General features: G+C 41.5%; 1 protein-coding gene across 2 annotated transcripts in view; it reads left to right on the top strand.

The window, feature by feature from the left end:
• The window catches only part of tanc1a (tetratricopeptide repeat, ankyrin repeat and coiled-coil containing 1a), a 70,757-nt gene that overhangs the window by 42,482 nt on the left and 11,180 nt on the right, over positions 1-17,095 (top strand). For both annotated transcript variants that reach the window (XM_053637263.1, XM_053637264.1), the window contains 10 exons: positions 669-794; positions 1,180-1,467; positions 1,583-1,725; positions 4,426-4,657; positions 5,927-6,093; positions 7,468-8,072; positions 10,763-10,871; positions 13,263-13,385; positions 14,186-14,422; positions 14,850-15,035. In XM_053637263.1, coding sequence (XP_053493238.1) covers positions 669-794; positions 1,180-1,467; positions 1,583-1,725; positions 4,426-4,657; positions 5,927-6,093; positions 7,468-8,072; positions 10,763-10,871; positions 13,263-13,385; positions 14,186-14,422; positions 14,850-15,035 — 2,216 coding nt within the window. The remainder of the gene's footprint in view (positions 1-668; positions 795-1,179; positions 1,468-1,582; positions 1,726-4,425; positions 4,658-5,926; positions 6,094-7,467; positions 8,073-10,762; positions 10,872-13,262; positions 13,386-14,185; positions 14,423-14,849; positions 15,036-17,095) is intronic.

Here is a 17,095-nt window from a genome sequence, read left to right as displayed (position 1 = left end):
TTAAATCTGAAAAAAAGAGTCTAATTATTTTATTTAATATCTACAAAAAAAATCAACTCTAACAATGAAAAGCAAGAGGGAAAAAAAAGAATTGCCCATTTATTTTGTAATTATTTAAAAAGTTACCATGACAGCAAGATATCATGCAAGTTATCACGACAGCAACGATTTATCATGATATAGATATTATATCATCATCGCCCCGTCCTAGCTGTAATATCACGTATGTTAGCTAACAACATTTTTAAAGTGTCATGCCCAACATTATGAAATGTTGCGATTGGTTTCGAAGCGTATGAAGTCTGTTTATTGTCCCATCCCAGTTTGATCAGCAGCTTGCCAAGTAAATAAGAACCTCCTTCTGTTCTGCGACACCAAGAACGTTTCAGGCTCTCAGAAATTCTTTGTTGCTTCGTCACCACTTCTACTCAACTTAAATCAGTGAAGGAGACATGCCTTCCCACTTCTTCTTTTTCGATAATAGTCAAACAATACTACGTTAGTCTGTATCCATATTTCAGTGGATCCTATTAAATCAAAAACAACTCTAAATCAGAAATTACTGGCTGCTTTAAACGTTTCATATATTGACATATTGTGTCACACTGCTCTAAAACATTCTACTGGGATCTCTCTCTCTCTCTCACTCTCTCTCTTTCTCTTTCCAGCCACCAGCAGTACTAAGCTGGAGGAGCTGACGTATCTGGACGAACAGCGAAATGCCCCATTGCGTTCCTCCCTGCGTGGACCGTGGCATGGCGCACACACCAGCGGTCGCAACCAGGAGAACAAAGGTACCCTGCTTGTTTCCACCTCTGCTCACCAAAACCATAAATATATCAAACTGTAAATGACTTGAAGTAGCGGTTCAACAAAATAAATATCATTAGACAGCACCATCATTAAACAGTTCCACCACTGTGTGTGCTCATGGGAAAATAATTGGCTCTTATCATTTATTTTTTTCTAATAAGATGCTCTATTTCTTAAAAGAATGGGTTGGTGCACTTTGACCAATCTTTAGTTCTAAAAAAAAATAAAAATAAAATAAAATAAAAAAGGTTTTAAGAAATCTGTAACATGGCTAAATGTTTAGTAGGTCTGTTGTACTTTCGAAACCTGATTATTGTGTTATTTTAGTATCCTAATCATCACTTTCTGTATTTAACCCCTACACAGCTCGATTCACACCATATAAGCCGGTAGACATCATGCTCAAACCCTTGCTGTTTGAGATTCCCAACGTTAGCAGCATGGACACTGTATTCGTAGGCCGTGAGTGGCTGTTCCAGCGTCTGGAGGAGGTCCTGATGGGCGAAGGGGAGGCGGGGCCGGGACGCGGTGCCGTCGTGGTGGGCAGCGTGGGCTTCGGAAAGACAGCGGTCATCTCCAGACTCGTGGCTCTGAGTTGTCACGGTGGCCGGATGAGACAGATCGCGTCCAACAGCCCTGGAGCTTCGCCTAAGAGTAAAGAGTGCACACTCCACAGTGCTTACTAGCTATAAAAATGACATTTAGGTGAGTATAATCTGAGCGTGTGTGTGTGTGTGTGTGTGTGTGTGTGTGTGTGTGTGTGTTGCAGGTGGAGGTAGAGGAAGTGACCACTCCAGCCATGGCAGCCAGCTGAACCCGCCGTCTCAGAGCCCCCACCGCAGCAGCAGCTGCCCTCCGACCCCCGACACACACCGGCACAGAGAGGAGGCCGTCAAGCGCCTAGCTAGCAAGGTTTAATACACCCGCGTCTTCTTTTTCCTCTACACTTTCTCATGATGTGTATTATGGAAGTTTACTCGTGTAAACTATTTATTATTTGAATGAATTTGTATAAATATGAGCCTGTAAAGTTATACAGCTACAGACATGGTGAACGAGCAGTAGTGCTACGCGGTGTGTTTTTAATCACACAAAACTGAGATGCTAAATTGTGTTGATTTTCTTATGCAAAGTAAGAAAAACACAAGGTGGCAGTATCAAGTATATCATCGAAACATTTTAGTGGTTTAGATTTCTATTTATATACCGTGTTGGTGTTAGCTGTAGTATAGTAACACATTTCTAATTAGATATTTTATGTACTATATATTATATTTATTTCATCCACTATACTACACTATACTCTACTGTACTTTACAAAACTACACATTTGATCTACTATGGTGTGCTTTACTATGCGTAAACTATACCATAGCTATTGTATCAGTTATAACGTGCTATACCATAGCTATTTTATCTACTGTGGTATGCTATTCTACAGGTGCATCTCAAAAAATGATATATATTCTAATATATAATATTAAAATATAAATATATTCTAATATTTTGAGATACTGTATTTTTGATTTCCATGAGCTGTAAGCTGTAATCATCAAGATTAAAACAAAAAAAAAAGGCTTGAAATATTTTTACTTTATTTGTAATGAATATTAGAATATATGAAAGCTCCACTTTTTGAGTTAAATTACGGGAAAAAATGAACTTTTCCACAATATTCTAATTTTTTGAGATGCACCTGTATACTGATACTATACTATAGCTATTTTACCTACTATGGTATACTGTTCTACACTGATACTATACTATAGCTATTGTATCAGCTATAATATACTGTAGCTATTTTGAGAATAGCTATACTCCGCTCCTCCCCTCCACCTCCTCCTCATCCCTTCATGATTGCAACGTGACGCTCCATCTGCAGAGATTACACGATTCAGGCCAATGAATCGTTATAGGTATCAGTTATAATATACTATACTATAGTTATTTTACCTACTTCTATACCGTTCTATACTGTACTATACTGCAGCTTTATTATCTACTATACTATAGTGTATTGTATTATACCTATTTTATCTACTATACAATACTATACTGCACTGTACCAGTTTTATTTGCTATGGTGTACTATACACTGTGCTTCACTAAACTATACCTATTTCATCTACTGTTAAATACAATACTATAAGTATACATTGTAATTCTATAGTAATACTATATATATACTAATACTGTATAAGTATCCTTTATTATATTATGACATGCTATAATATACAATGCTATATCTCAGTTTTGGAGCGTGACAGGACGAAACTAAGTGTCTTGACCTCTCTAACGCTGGCTTTTTCCCCCAAAAAAACAATTAGGTTTAATTAGCAATTGTTTGTTTTTGTTGATATTTTTGCTCAAAAATATCAACGTTTTCTGATTTTCACCAAATTTACACTGTGCGTTAGAGAGGTCAAGACTAACACAGTGCACTTAGTTTCATCCTATCACACTCCAGAGCTGAGATCTTAACTTCTCATTTTCAATACATTACACTAAATAAAATATACAGGTTTGAGACGCACGAATTTACACATTTTACTGGTCGATATCAGTTAAAGTACGCGTGCAGTGCTTGAGTTTGCCATACGTCCAGTATGCTCGCCAAGTCATATATTTCGGTTTCCCGGAAACTATACAATAAATATCATACTCCCAAGACATTACAGATTATCAGTATATTAGCTAGTAATGTTATTGAGGCTAAAAAAGAGTTTGTAAGAGTTTAATGCAATCAGTGTATAAAAAGCTGTTTGGTTAGAAAAGTTCATTAATAGTCTGACAGAAATATGATAACACAGCTCTTACAGTTACAGTAAGAGTACTGAGGTACATCACACCACCAAACAATTTCTAACTAACTGAAATGTGTTTCATTCAAAAATCTATCTATTGAAATATTTTGTTTGCAGTCACATTGGCAATAGAGACATTTTGTTATATCACACCTTCATGGCACATTGTTTTGATGCACGATTTTTTAGAAACTAGATGAAAATATTGTATATCATAAATGAATTTCTTAATTTAGAGATGCAACAAATGACACAAGTGGTTAATCCGTGCAAATTAATGAAACGTTAACGCTAGGTGACTAACCTAGATTTTAAAAGGAATTTTATAAATATTTGCATTTTTGGAGCAGTAGAATTAGTTTTGACAGCCGTAATTTGTGCAGAGTTCAGACTGAGCCGGTGAGAAGCGAGCTTGTGCGCTAGTGATGACACTGCATGCATCTCAAACATTTCTGCCATTTGCTTCACAGGAAAAAATCCGGTGCGTCTGATATCTAAAATATAATTGTGACTGAAAAGTAGCACCTCCCATGCAGTTCTGACACCTTGCTCCTGTTGAGCTGTGTGTGTGTGTGTTTCTGCGTGGAACATGTTTGCTGTCTGCATCTGGGCTTCATCTTGGCTGAACGTCCTAGTCACGCCTTTTTAATCAGCCATCTGTCAGCCCGCGCTCTTCTGCAGACTGACTGTGTGTTTCTGAGTTACGGGGGGATTAAGAGCTCATACAGGAGTGGGGGTAAAAACAACAAAAAAAAAAAGAGAGATCAGGGGTCGTTCATCCGTGGATCTATTTGTGTTCTCCCGGCAGGTTGTAGCATATCATTACTGCCAGGCTGATAACACGTACACGTGCCTGGTGCCGGAGTTTGTGCACAGCGTGTCTGCGCTGCTGTGTCGCGCTCCCCGACTCGGCGCCTACAGAGAAATGCTGATGAGGGAGAACCAGTTACAGAGTCTGCTGAGTCTGCGCTCGTGTGTGCAGGATCCGGTCGCAGCCTTCCGACGGGGCGTACTCGAGCCCCTCGTCGTCCTCCGCAAGGGTGAGAGACCTGCTGTCAGCCTGATGTGTAACCCCTTAATGCTGACTTCCCATAATATTACATGTACAACTGAATACTAGATTCAACACGCACTTCCAGGAATGCAGACTCTATATATAACAGTGATTTTTCTTTTCTTTTCTTTTTCTTTTTTTTTAAAAAGAGGAAAACTTGATTGAACAGACTTCTTAAGACAGATTTTATGCTCTATTTACAAATGGTAGCTCAAATATTTTTTCATTTCAGTGCATCAAATTTTGATTCAACATAAGGCGTCTAATTTACGGAATCTAATTTATTCATTATTTCTTGATTGACTGAACCTGCACACTCATTCCCCGATCTGGAAAAGTATGGAAATGTTATAAAATTTTCATAAAAGTTTGGATGTTCGTCCCAGGAACACTGGACTCGAAACAGGAATACACCCTGGCTGTAATGCACACGCATTCTCACACTCACTCACCCCTAAGGGCAATTTAGAGTCACCAATCCACCTACAGGCATGTTTTTGGGAGGTGGGAGGAAACCGGAAAGCTGGGAGGAAACCCATATGGACACAGGGAAAGCATGTGGAACTGTGAGATGGCAGCGCTACCCACTGTGCAACGCTCCCAAGTGGTGCAACAGAAAAGTGTTCACCTTGTCTGCAGCTTTCCGTGGTCAGGAGCCCAAGAGAGTAAAAATTGGCACACTGGCCAATTGTGGGCATCTGTGAGCTCATGTATGCGGAAGCAGGTGGATAGCGCTTTCCTCCGAGTGTGTTACGCTTCCCTGTGACGCAGCATGAGCAGCAGGTCGAAAAGATGTGCTTCTCTGGCTTCATGAGTCTCGGAGGAAGCACATGATGGACATCATCCTCCCCAGCAGGTATCTGTAGTATGATAGGCTGGTGGGTGGCCAAAAAGATCAGGCAAAAATCCAAAAGAAAAGAAAAGTAAGTTGCTTTTCGGGTTTAGCGTTGCATAAGTTTGAATCTGAATTTGATGCACTGAAATTGAAATGTGTTGTAAAGTAAGAATATGTATTTAAATCTTATTTTAAAACAGAACTTGTTTAATTGAGTTTGAATGAATTCAAAGGTTTTTTTTAAATGTAGGATTACAAATTCCTAGTAACACTAGGTTATATTAAAGCTTAAACATACTTACCTTACATTAAAAGTGTAAGGTATCCCACTCTCAGAAGTTCCATATAAACATCAGCAAACTGTGAAAGTGCTTTAACGTCTGCTGCACACTCCTCATCCTCCCCACTCGAACCTTGCAGAGAGGAAGATCGCAGAGGACGACTACATCATCCTGGTGGACGGTCTGAACGAGGCCGAGTTCCACAAGCCGGACTACGGAGACACGATCGCCTCCTTCATCACGAAGATCATCTCCAAGTTCCCCACCTGGCTCAAACTGGTCGTCACCGTCAGGGTTAACCTGGTGGTGAGTTGACCTTTGACCCGATATTGTGTAATGGCTCTCGATGAATGACTACAGTGAGACTGATTTCTGATCATTCGGGGTGTTTTATATTTGGCTGGTTTTGCTCTCACTTTTTTCTCACTCTAAAAATTGTACTTTTCATTGGATTGTTTTGCTCTTTTTGTATTTTATTTCTCTATTTTTAAAATATTTCTCTCATTTATTCCTGTTTCGCTGTTAAATGGTGTTTTGCTTTTTTTCATTTGTTGATGGGACGCACATGCATACCTTATTTTTTCTCTCTCTTTTTTTAAATTAAATAATTCTCTTTATTTTACTTCCGTTCTTATTTTTAGGAGTGGCTTTACCTGTCCGGTTTTTATTGTCGGGAAATTTTATTGTTGGGGAAAAAATGTAGTAAAGTTTTTATTGTTTTCTTCTTCTTCAAAAAAAAAACATTGAGTGTATTTAAATAGTAAGAGATTCTCTAAAAATGCAGCTTTCAGATCAAATCCATTATATGTAGGTTATATGTGGAATAAAACACAATGAGGCATGCTGTTATAGGAAAATAAGTAACGATTTGTTGGTGTGATGCGACCCGGACTTTTCACATAAGTGTTTTATTCCTCTTATACCACATCAATTTGAAAGAACGACATCATAGGGTGTTTTTTTTTTCATCCATTTATAGTTACTGGAGCATTAAATGATTTATTGTAACCAGGTGTGATACTTCAGGAATAGCTTTGGCTGCTTTTTAATTATTTTTTTAAAAGATTTTTAATCAAAGCTGCTGTTGCTGTCTGGTGGTTTGAGGCCACTGTGGCTGTTTAGCAGTGAGCAAAGAGCCTGTTCTGATCAGAGACGATGTTAACAGACTGGACTGTGGCCTGCTGGGAGCCTGTTTATGTAAGAGGGGTCAGTGGCTCGGATACAACAGTGCAGATGTCCAGAGCAAGTGAGAGAGAGAGACTGAGAGAGAGAAAGATATTCTGAGTTTAGCAACAGCAGGTGCTTGTAAACTGGGGTACTTTATGTCCTTTTCCCGGACTGTTACTTGCATCTAGAAATGGGTTACTTTTTTCACAGCTATTGCTGCTACCTGAATAGCCAGTTTTGATAAGAATTTCCTTGGGATTTTACTTTTAATAAAAGTTATTTTATGTTACTATTTGAATCATAGCTGAATCGTAAATAAATAGACATTAATTCTGTCCCTGCAAACTCTTAGAATAAGCATCATGGCGTTAGAATCCCAAATTAAGTTCAGTTTTGCATGAAGCAAAAGTTTGCATACCCTTTGAACAAAATGAAGCAGAGATTTATAGCAACAAGACAATTTCATCATTTCATTATTTTCCTTTTTCTGTGTTTATAAATCCTTTCCCGCAGGACGTCACCAGCCTGCTACCTTTCCCCATCATTTCTCTGGACGACACTCATGATAAGTCTGTCTCTTCCGACTTGCACGCCTATGTCCAGCACCGTGTGGAGCACAGCGCCTCCATCCTCACCAACATCACCTCCAACGGCAAGGCCGAGCCAGCGGCCAGCTCTAAGCTGGGCTCGCACCTGGTGGGTCGCAGTCAAGGCTCCTATCTGTACCTGAAGCTCATCTTGGACCTGCTGGAGAAGGGCCACCTGGTGATCAAGAGCTCCAATTACAAGATGCTTCCCGTGTCACTGACTGAACTCTACCTGCTTCAGTGCAACATCAGGTTCCCGACGGCGCCAGCTTTCGAGCGCGCACTGCCCATCCTGAACGTCGCGCTCGCCTCGCTGCACCCACTAACTGATGAGCAGCTGTTCCGTGCGCTTAACGCCGGGAGCCTGAAAGGCGCACTCGAATGGACCGACTTCCAGCAACGCATGGAGGCTCTCTCCTGCTTTCTGATTGGTCGGCGTGACAGGACGCGCATGTTCTGCCACCCGTCCTTCAGGGAGTGGCTGGTATGGAGAGCGGATGGAGAGAGCACCGACTTCCTGTGTGAGCCAAGGTGAGCAGCGATGTCACTTCCTTTCATTTCTTTTCATTCACTAAAGCACAGAAGTATGCAGACTGTGAAATTCATCATTTTCATTCATTGTGCGTCTCAAAGTATCGTGACGTGTATATACGTCTCTACGAACAAAACGTTTATTTACTTTCGGTTGGTTCATATCAACAATATCGTGTACATTTACATTTATTCATTTAGCAGACGCTTTTATCCCAAGCGACTTACAAATGAGGAAATACAAGCAAAGCGATATATCAAGCAGGGAACAATACAAGTAGTGCTACCATACAAGATTTTTAATCGAGTTCTAGAGAAGCAAAGTGCACAGAGTAGAGGTGTAAGAGACAGAGTAAGTTTTTTTGTTTTGTTTTGTTTTTTTAGGATAATGTCGGGGTTGGTGTTTTAGGGGGTTAGTTAGGTGTTCATGGAAGAAGTGGGTCTTCAGCTGTTTTTTGAAGATGGTGACAGATTCTGTGGTCCGGATTGAGGTTGGAACTTCATTCCACCACTGAGGAACAGTTAGTGTGAAGGTTCTGGAAAGGGACCTTGAGCCACACTGAGTAGGCACTACTAATCGTCGGTCATTGATCAATCACAGATTGCATGAGGGAACGTAAGCCTTCAGGAGAGTGTTGAGGTAGGAGAGTGCTGTTCCAGACAAGGTCTTGTACGTGAGCACCAAGGCCTTGAATTTGATACGGGCGGCTACAGGAAGCCAGTGGAGGGAGATGAAAAGGGGTGTGACATGGGTTCTCTTGGGCTGGTTGAAGACAAGGCGTTCTGCTGCATTCTGAATCATCTGAAGGGGTTTGATGGAGCTGGCCGGGAGGCCCGAGAGTAGTGCATTGCAGTAGTCCAGTTTTGAGATAACAAGAGCCTGGACTAGTATCTGTGTAGCCTGTTCGGTGAGACAGGGTCTGATTTTATTGATGTTGTACAGAATGAACCTACAGGAACGCATCATATCAATATCATATCAATATATATCTGTCATTTCAGTATCGTTGCCTCTTTAAGATTAAAGGAATGTTTAATGCAGTGAGTAAATACCTCAGTACACCAGCTCATAAACAACAAGCAGGGCTGGGAGATATGACAGAATGATCATTTTTCAAGTCATTTCTACGATACACAATAAGCATCACGATATACAGGCTTCGTAATGAACTTGAAGCAAAACGTGGTGCGTTTAAAAATTAAAATTTTAAAATTATTTTACTTTTATTTAATGTGTACATAAAAATGAATTAACACTGAAAAGAAATTGAACAAAAGAAACAATCTGAAAGATTCGGACAGTAGAGGAACCAAATGTACTTCCAGAGTTTGTAGTCGTTCAATTAAAAAAATCATGAAACGTTATCACAATACTCATGATGTCTGCAAAAAAAAATGCATTGTGACATAAATCTATTGCGATATTGATATTATATGTTGTCATATTGCCTAGCTCCAAGAGAAACCATTAAATGCAACACCGTTCTAAAAAATGTTTAGACAAGGCTGATGAAACTGTGCTCATGGTTCCTGCGTTTATTTACTGCTCATCATGTATTTGTTGTATTGCTATGGTATACATCACCAACTGTGGCATTTCCTCCAAGAAATAAACATGAAAGTGGTTGTCAGGGCTACGCTGTGTGATCGAATGTCCGATAAACTAGCTCATAAACAATGAAACCGGTACTGGTAGGAGATCAGTACAGGATCGTCCCAGTGGCTCTGCCGGTGAGGAGTGAGATGCTCACTCCAGTAAATATCCAGGATAACATAAGGTCAGTGTTCCCATCCCCAGCGTGAAGCACTTTATCCTACTCATGTTGTACCCACTGTGTATGCCCGCGTAGGTGTGAAAATTACTTTATTGAAATCCTGCCATTCATTTTTCCAGCTCTTCAGCGAGTTTGCCCACCCTCGTACGCATTACTCACCGCTCTCGTTTATCGGGGGAAAATGCCGGGCCGTGCATGAGTGGGCCGGGACGTGCATGAGTGGGCCTAATGGAGCTGTACTCGTGTACGGGAGGTGGAGCAAGCTCGGCATGGCTTACTTAGCGCTGGTCAAATATGGAGGACACTTTACGAAAGTCCCCGACACGACGCGAGCCACGCGTGACCTTTCAGAGAAAAGAGATGACATGTCCAGAAACGAACGAAGGAGAAACCGTATGCTGAGGGGCTGCTGTCTAGACGGCTTTTAATCAGCGTTTAATCAAGCGCAGCCGGCGTGACACGGAGTAATTGATGCGGGCGTGTTTTGGAAACATAATATCAGTCAAGTACTCTCAAGGCAGAGAAGACAAGCTCTTTTCCTTAAGGAGCAGTGTCTCGTATTACTCGTCTCACGAAATGAGTAGTCTTGACTAGAATGCACATCGGATAAGACGAGTGGGGCGTACGCGCAGTACATGACCCTCTCTTCTAATTCACAATTAGCATTAGCGCTGGACATCGTGCCATTAATGTACTCAGTGTCGCGTAACAGTATGGAACGTCAATATAGCAGCACTTTTCTGTTTTCACGTGTCATCTTCTTGTCGAGATTCAGTAAGGCGTTGAGAGATGAAAATGGAGAGAGAAGGAACAGAATAATAGTAGTAATGGATATTCCACTGCCACTAGTAATGTAGGTGGTGATTATGATGATGATGATGATGATTATAGAATATTATTTGATTTGTCACACAGGAGCGGACACGCCCTGATGGCCTTCATGCTCTCTCGGCAAGAAGGGAAGCTGAACAGGCAGCAGACCATGGAGCTGGGTCACCACATCCTCAAAGCACACATATTCAAGGTAGAGGACACGCTCAGCAGGGCACATATACACTGGCAAGCATGATCGCATTTCACATAAACAGCTTGATTAATAGCAGTGATGCAATTAGTTCTTAATCATACGTCTCTCTTGTAATTACAATCAAGTTTTAATAGTTTGAGTCATTTAGTATTTGAAAACTAATGATGCTATCATTATTTTAGATTTCTATAGACAGACTGAACATGAGCAGTAGTGCTACTCTGTGCTTAACAAGAAAGAGAGACATCCATCTTTAGCTAATTTTCACCGACTCGTCAAACGGCGAGTGTTCACTATTTATGCCCACTACATAGGGTGTAACAGAACGGTGCTGTAGTGTCTACACTGTTACAATTTGAGATTCAGCCACAGAAGTGTGTGAAATTAATTAAATAATATTTATGAATCATTTTTAAACAAATGTATTTAGTAAAGTAATGCATTTGGAAGGTCAATAAATGTATTTATTTAGGGCCCTCTTCATACACCAGGCAGTTTAGGAAACGTGTAAAAACACTGGTACATTTTTTGTCTTTAAATACAGTATCTCACAAAAGTGAGTTCACCCCTCACATTTTTGTAAATATTTGATTATATCTTTTCATGTGACAACACTGAAGAAAAGACACTTTGCTACAATGTAAAGTAGTGAGTGTACAGCTTGTGTAACAGTGTACATTTGTTGTCCCCTCAAAATAACTCAACACACAGCCATTAATGTCTAAACCGCTGGCAACAAAAGTGAGTACACCCCTAAGTGAAAATGTCCAAATTGGGCCCAATTAGCCATTTTCCCTCCCCGGTGTCATGTGACTTGTTAGTGTTACAAGGTCTCAGGTGTGAATGGGGAGCAGGTGTGTTAAATTTGGTGTCATCGCTCTCACACTCCCTCATACTGGTCACTGGAAGTTCAACATGGCACCTCATGGCAAAGCACTCTCTGAGGATCTGAGAAAAAGAATTGTTGCTCTACATAAACATGGCCTAGTCTATAAGAAGATTGCCAAGACCCTGACACTGAGCTGCAGCACGGTGGCCAAGACCATACAGCGGTTTAACCGGACAGGTTCCACTCAGAACAGGCCTCGCCATGGTCGACCAAACGTTGAGTGCACGTGCTCAGCGTCATTTCCAGAGGTTGTCTTTGGGAAATAGATGTATGAGTGCTGCCAGCATTGCTGCAGAGCTTGATGGGGTGGGGGGTCAGCCTGTCAGTGCTCAGACCATACGCCGCACACTGCATCAAATTGGTCTGCATGTCTGTCGTCCCAGAAGGAAGCCTCTTCTAAAGATGATGCACAAGAAAGCCCGCAAACAGTTTGCTGAAGACAAGCAGACTAAGGACATGGATTACTGTAACCATGTCCTGTGGTCTGATGAGACCAAGATAAACTTATTTGGTTCAGACTGTGTCAAGCGTGTGTGGGGGCAACCAGGTGAGGAGTACAAAGACAAGTGTGTCTTGCCTACAGTCAAGCATGGTGGTGGGAGTGTCATGGTCTGGGGCTGCATGAGTGCTGCCGGCACTGGGGAGCTACAGTTCATTGAGGGAACCATGAATGCCAACATGTACTGTGACATACTGGAGCAGAGCATGATCCCCTCCCTTCGGAGACTGGGCCGCAGGGTGGTATTCCAGCATGATAACGACCCCAAACACACCTCCAAGACGACAACTGCCTTGCTAAAAAAGCTGTGGGTGAAGGTGATGGACTGGCCAAGCATGTCTCCAGACCTAAACCCTATTGAGCATCTGTGGGGCATCCTTAAACGGAAGATGGAGGAGCACAAGGTCTCTAACATCCACCAGTTTCGTGATGTCGTCATGGAGGAGTGGAAGAGGACTCCAGTGGCAACCTGTGAAGCTCTGGTGAACTCCATGCCCAAGAGGGTTAAGGCAGTGCTGGAAAATAATGGTGGCCACACAAAATATTCACACTTTAGGCCCAATTTGGACATTTTCACTTAGGGGTGTACTCACTTTTGTTGCCAGCGGTTTAGACATTAATGGCTGTGTGTTGAGTTATTTTGAGGGGACAGCAAATGTACACTGTTACACAAGCTGTACACTCACTACTTTACATTGTAGCAAAGTGTCTTTTCTTCAGTGTTGTCACATGAAAAGATATAATCAAATATTTACAAAAATGTGAGGGGTGTACTCACTTTTGTGAGATACTCTATATAAATGTTAAAAAAATTCAAGTCATTTCTTCAGACAGCGCTTAGGAAAACACACTACTAAAAAAAAAGAAAGAATATGAAGTGTATAATCTGATAGAATGATGAAGTCATTAGAGTTTCCCACTCACCTTAATAATCTTGCACATCTTCCATTTATCACCTCATAGAAGGTGTTAGCGATGTGACGCGCTCTTTTCCTCGCAGGGGCTTAGTAAGAGGACGGGCGTGTCCTCCAGCGTTCTCCAGGCCCTGTGGATCAGTAACAGTACAGACAGCCTGTCCGCTGCTCTTTCCTCCCTCAGAAACCTCTACACGCCCAACGTCAAGGTGAGTTAACACAACCGCCATGCGCCAGTTCACATCCTTGTCCTTCACACAATGAAGCGAGCAGTTAGAGAGTGTGACACATGCTGAGCCTTTAACTCCGCGAACATCAGAGTCACTCGGATGGGAAGCCTTTTGACGCCCACCGCAAAACGAGCTTACGTAATTAGATTCATTCGTTCATTCTATTATATGTTATAATGGCCTAAGCCTGGACTTCTCTCTGTCCTCACTTTCCTGAAATGCGTCACTTTGTTTGTATGCACGTACGTGTGCGAGCGCACGCCAACCTCCTCGGCAGTTGAAGAGCCACTCATTAATTCCCGCGGTGTGTTTAGATGAATAAATGACATTCTGTTTCCATTGCTTTCAATAGATCCCGCTTCATCCCGCATCCTAATCAGGTTTCCATTACCAGGCGAGCCGAGCAATCAAAAGAGGCTGCCTGCTTTCATTCGGCCATGACACGCGTCCTAGCATTAAATTAGTTCAGAAAAACGCCATCGGTATGCTTAAAAGGCTTAAAAGGGATCTTATGATGTGTTTGTGTTGGCTGAAGGCTTTTTTTATTACTCTCTTGCTCCGCTATTGTCAAGTCCTGAGGCCAAGACTAGTTTTTATGCGGGTCAAGGCCAAGTCAAGAACACGTTTTTATGGGGGTTTGATGGTTTGTTTAAAAGCCACTTGATTTAACAAGACTAGGTGAGCGTAGTTTTTGCTAGTCGATCAGTAAATACGAACCAGGGTTTAGTCGGTATAAACACACAGAACCTATCTCCACCTGTCGCTCACTGTTCCCTCAGGTGTCCCGGCTACTGATCCTGGGCGGAGCGAGTGTGTGTTACCGCACCGAGGTGCTCAGCAGCGCCCCTGTGCTGTGTGTACAGTCTCACTTGGGTCACCTGGAAATGGTCTCGCTCCTGCTAGAGTTTGGGGCTCCTGTGGATGGAGCATCCGAGAACGGCATGACGCCTCTGTGTTACGCCGCGGCCGCCGGACACCTGGGCGTGGTTAACCTACTCTGCAGAAAGGGGGCAAAGGTCAGTCAGGATGTCTCATCTGCTTAATATTCAGTTCTCATTTTCCATTATTAATCAAATATGTCAGGATGAAATGGGTGTCCTAGTTTAAGACTGTACAGCGACCCAAAAAAATAAAGCACACGTATTATTCCTTGAAGCGTTGTAATAAGCAGTGTATTACAGTGCACTACTGGTGCTCTAGATTTTTCTTTAATATTTCATTAAGATCCATCTTTAATCTGTTAATGTTGTCGTTCCTTGTCAGAGCAGCCTGTCCAGGTGTTGAGAAAATATTGTGTACGATCAGTTTTGTTTTTTTTAAATTATGTATACACATCACTGATACGTTTGTTTACGCACACCAAATCACGAAATAAACACAGATGCCAGATCAGTAAATACCGGAAATGATTTCACTTTAATTCTGACTGAACTTGCACACCAGGTGGATCACGTGGATAAGAGCGGACAGTGCGCGGGGGTTCACGCTGCTCTGAGAGGTCACGCTGAAATTCTGCAGTATCTGCTGGATCAGGACTGGAGCTCAGACCCCACACAGTCAGAGCAAAACCCCAGGAGCAGAGTAGTGCAGCAAGCCTTCATCGCTGCCTCCAGCATGGGACATGTACAGGTAACACACACACACACACAGAAGAAAAAATCATTAACGTCAATTACTTCCCAATTAATATGGACGCCTGGGTAAATGAAAACTTTGAAGGTGCTGCTCATGAATTTATCATCATCCGGATCAGCAGTGTTAGTGTTTCTATCCCAGCTTGCTAGAAAGTGGCTAATCCCTCACATGTGCTGTTATGTAATGTGTCTGGAAGTGTTTCGGTTTTGACACAATGTGTTGGAAGGAGTTTTGTTTCGCCCAGTGTATTAGGAAGTGTTTCACTTATGACACAATGTATCTGGAATGGTTTTGGTGATGATGTAATGTATTGAGAAGGATTTCAGCTATGACATAATAAGAAGGAGTTCTGAATAAAAACATCATTCATTTGAAGGCATTTTTTTGTTATGATGCAGTGTTTTGGTTATGAAATAAAGTATATTGGAAGGAGTTTTGATTATGATATAATGTATCAGGACGGGCTTCGGTTGTGACAATATATTGGAAGATATTTTGCTTATGATGCTTTGGATATAGAAAAGTCTACGCAGCCCTTTTAAAACTCGCAGGTGTTTGTGATTGAAATAAATCATGTCAGAACTTTTTCTACCCTCCATGTGAAATTACAACGTATTAAAATGGAGTGAAAAACAATCAAACATTGTAGGGGGAAAAAACAATAAAACTTATAGCTACCTGGTTGCATAAGTGTTCACACCCCTAAACAAATAGGCTACTTTGTTGAAGAGCCTTTTGATTTTGTTACACCCCTCAGTCTTTTTGGGTAAGAGTCTAAGAGCTTGGCACATCTTGACTTGGCAATATTTTCTTACAATAACATTCTAGATGGGTCAGACTGTAAGGGCATTTCCTGTGCACAGACTGTGAACTGGATTCAGGTCTGGGTTCTGTCACGGTCATTCAAAAACATTGATCTTCTTTTGGTGAAGCCGTTCGTTTGTTGATTTGGGTGTATGCTGTGGGTCAGTGTCATGCTGAAAGGTGAAATTCCTTCTCATCTTCAGCTTGCCAGCAGACACCTGAAGGTTTTACACTAAAATCGACTGGTATTTGTAGCTATTTATGATTCACAACACTTGGATAAAAGCCCCAGTTCTGGCTGAAGGAAATCAGCCCTAGAGCATGATGCTGCCACCACCATGCTTCACCATGGGTATGGTGTACTTTTGGTGGGGTTTGTTTGTTTGTTTGTTTGTTTGTTTTTCCACTAAACAAACCTTTTGGAATTATGGAATTATTATACCTTGTGGAATTGGTCTCATCAGACCATAACACATTTTGCCATGTAGTTTGGGGTGATTTCTTTGAGCTTGGATTATTTTTTTTCTGAGAAAGGGCTTCCGTCTAGCCCATAGTCCAGACAGGTGAAGAATACGAGAGATTGCTGTCACATGCAGAGAGCACTCAGTACTTGTCAGATATTCCTGCAGCTCCTTTAATGTTGCCGTCTCTTGGAAGCCTCCCTGGTAAGTTTGTGTCTTGTCCTTTTATAAATTTCGGACGGACGTCCCTTTCTTGGTGATGTCATTGCGGTTCCGTAGTGTGTACTATGTACAGTGTTCCATAGTACATCTAATGTTTTGGAAACAATGTTCTTTTATACCCCTCTCCTGATCAATACCTTTCACCAAGTGAGATATGGTACATGCGGTCAGCTGTTTGTGGACCGTGGCTTCAGCATTCAGATGAAACCAAGAAGATGTGAAGAAAATCCTACAGAAACAGCTGATCTTTATTTGGGGTTAATCAGAATCAATTCATTGATGACAGCTGTATGATGATTACTTATGAACATAAGATTCCCCAGGGGTGCGCACTTATACAACCCGGTTATTGTAAGTTGTTTTTTTCTCCATATTTTTCCTAAAGTGTTTGTTTTTCACTTCATTTTAATACATTGTAATTTCACATCGAGGATGGGAAAACTTACTTTTTTATACATCACAAAAACCTGCCATTTTAACAGGGCTGTGTAGACTTTTTATAACCATTGTATACAATATAAAGCCAAAGGTTTGTGGACACCTGACCATCACACTAATTTGTGCTTC

The sequence above is a fragment of the Ictalurus furcatus genome, chromosome 12 (assembly GCF_023375685.1).
Source record: "Ictalurus furcatus strain D&B chromosome 12, Billie_1.0, whole genome shotgun sequence".
NCBI lineage: Eukaryota > Metazoa > Chordata > Actinopteri > Siluriformes > Ictaluridae > Ictalurus > Ictalurus furcatus.
The sequence above is the reverse complement of the archived record's forward strand: the minus strand, read 5'-3'. Positions and strand labels throughout refer to the sequence as shown.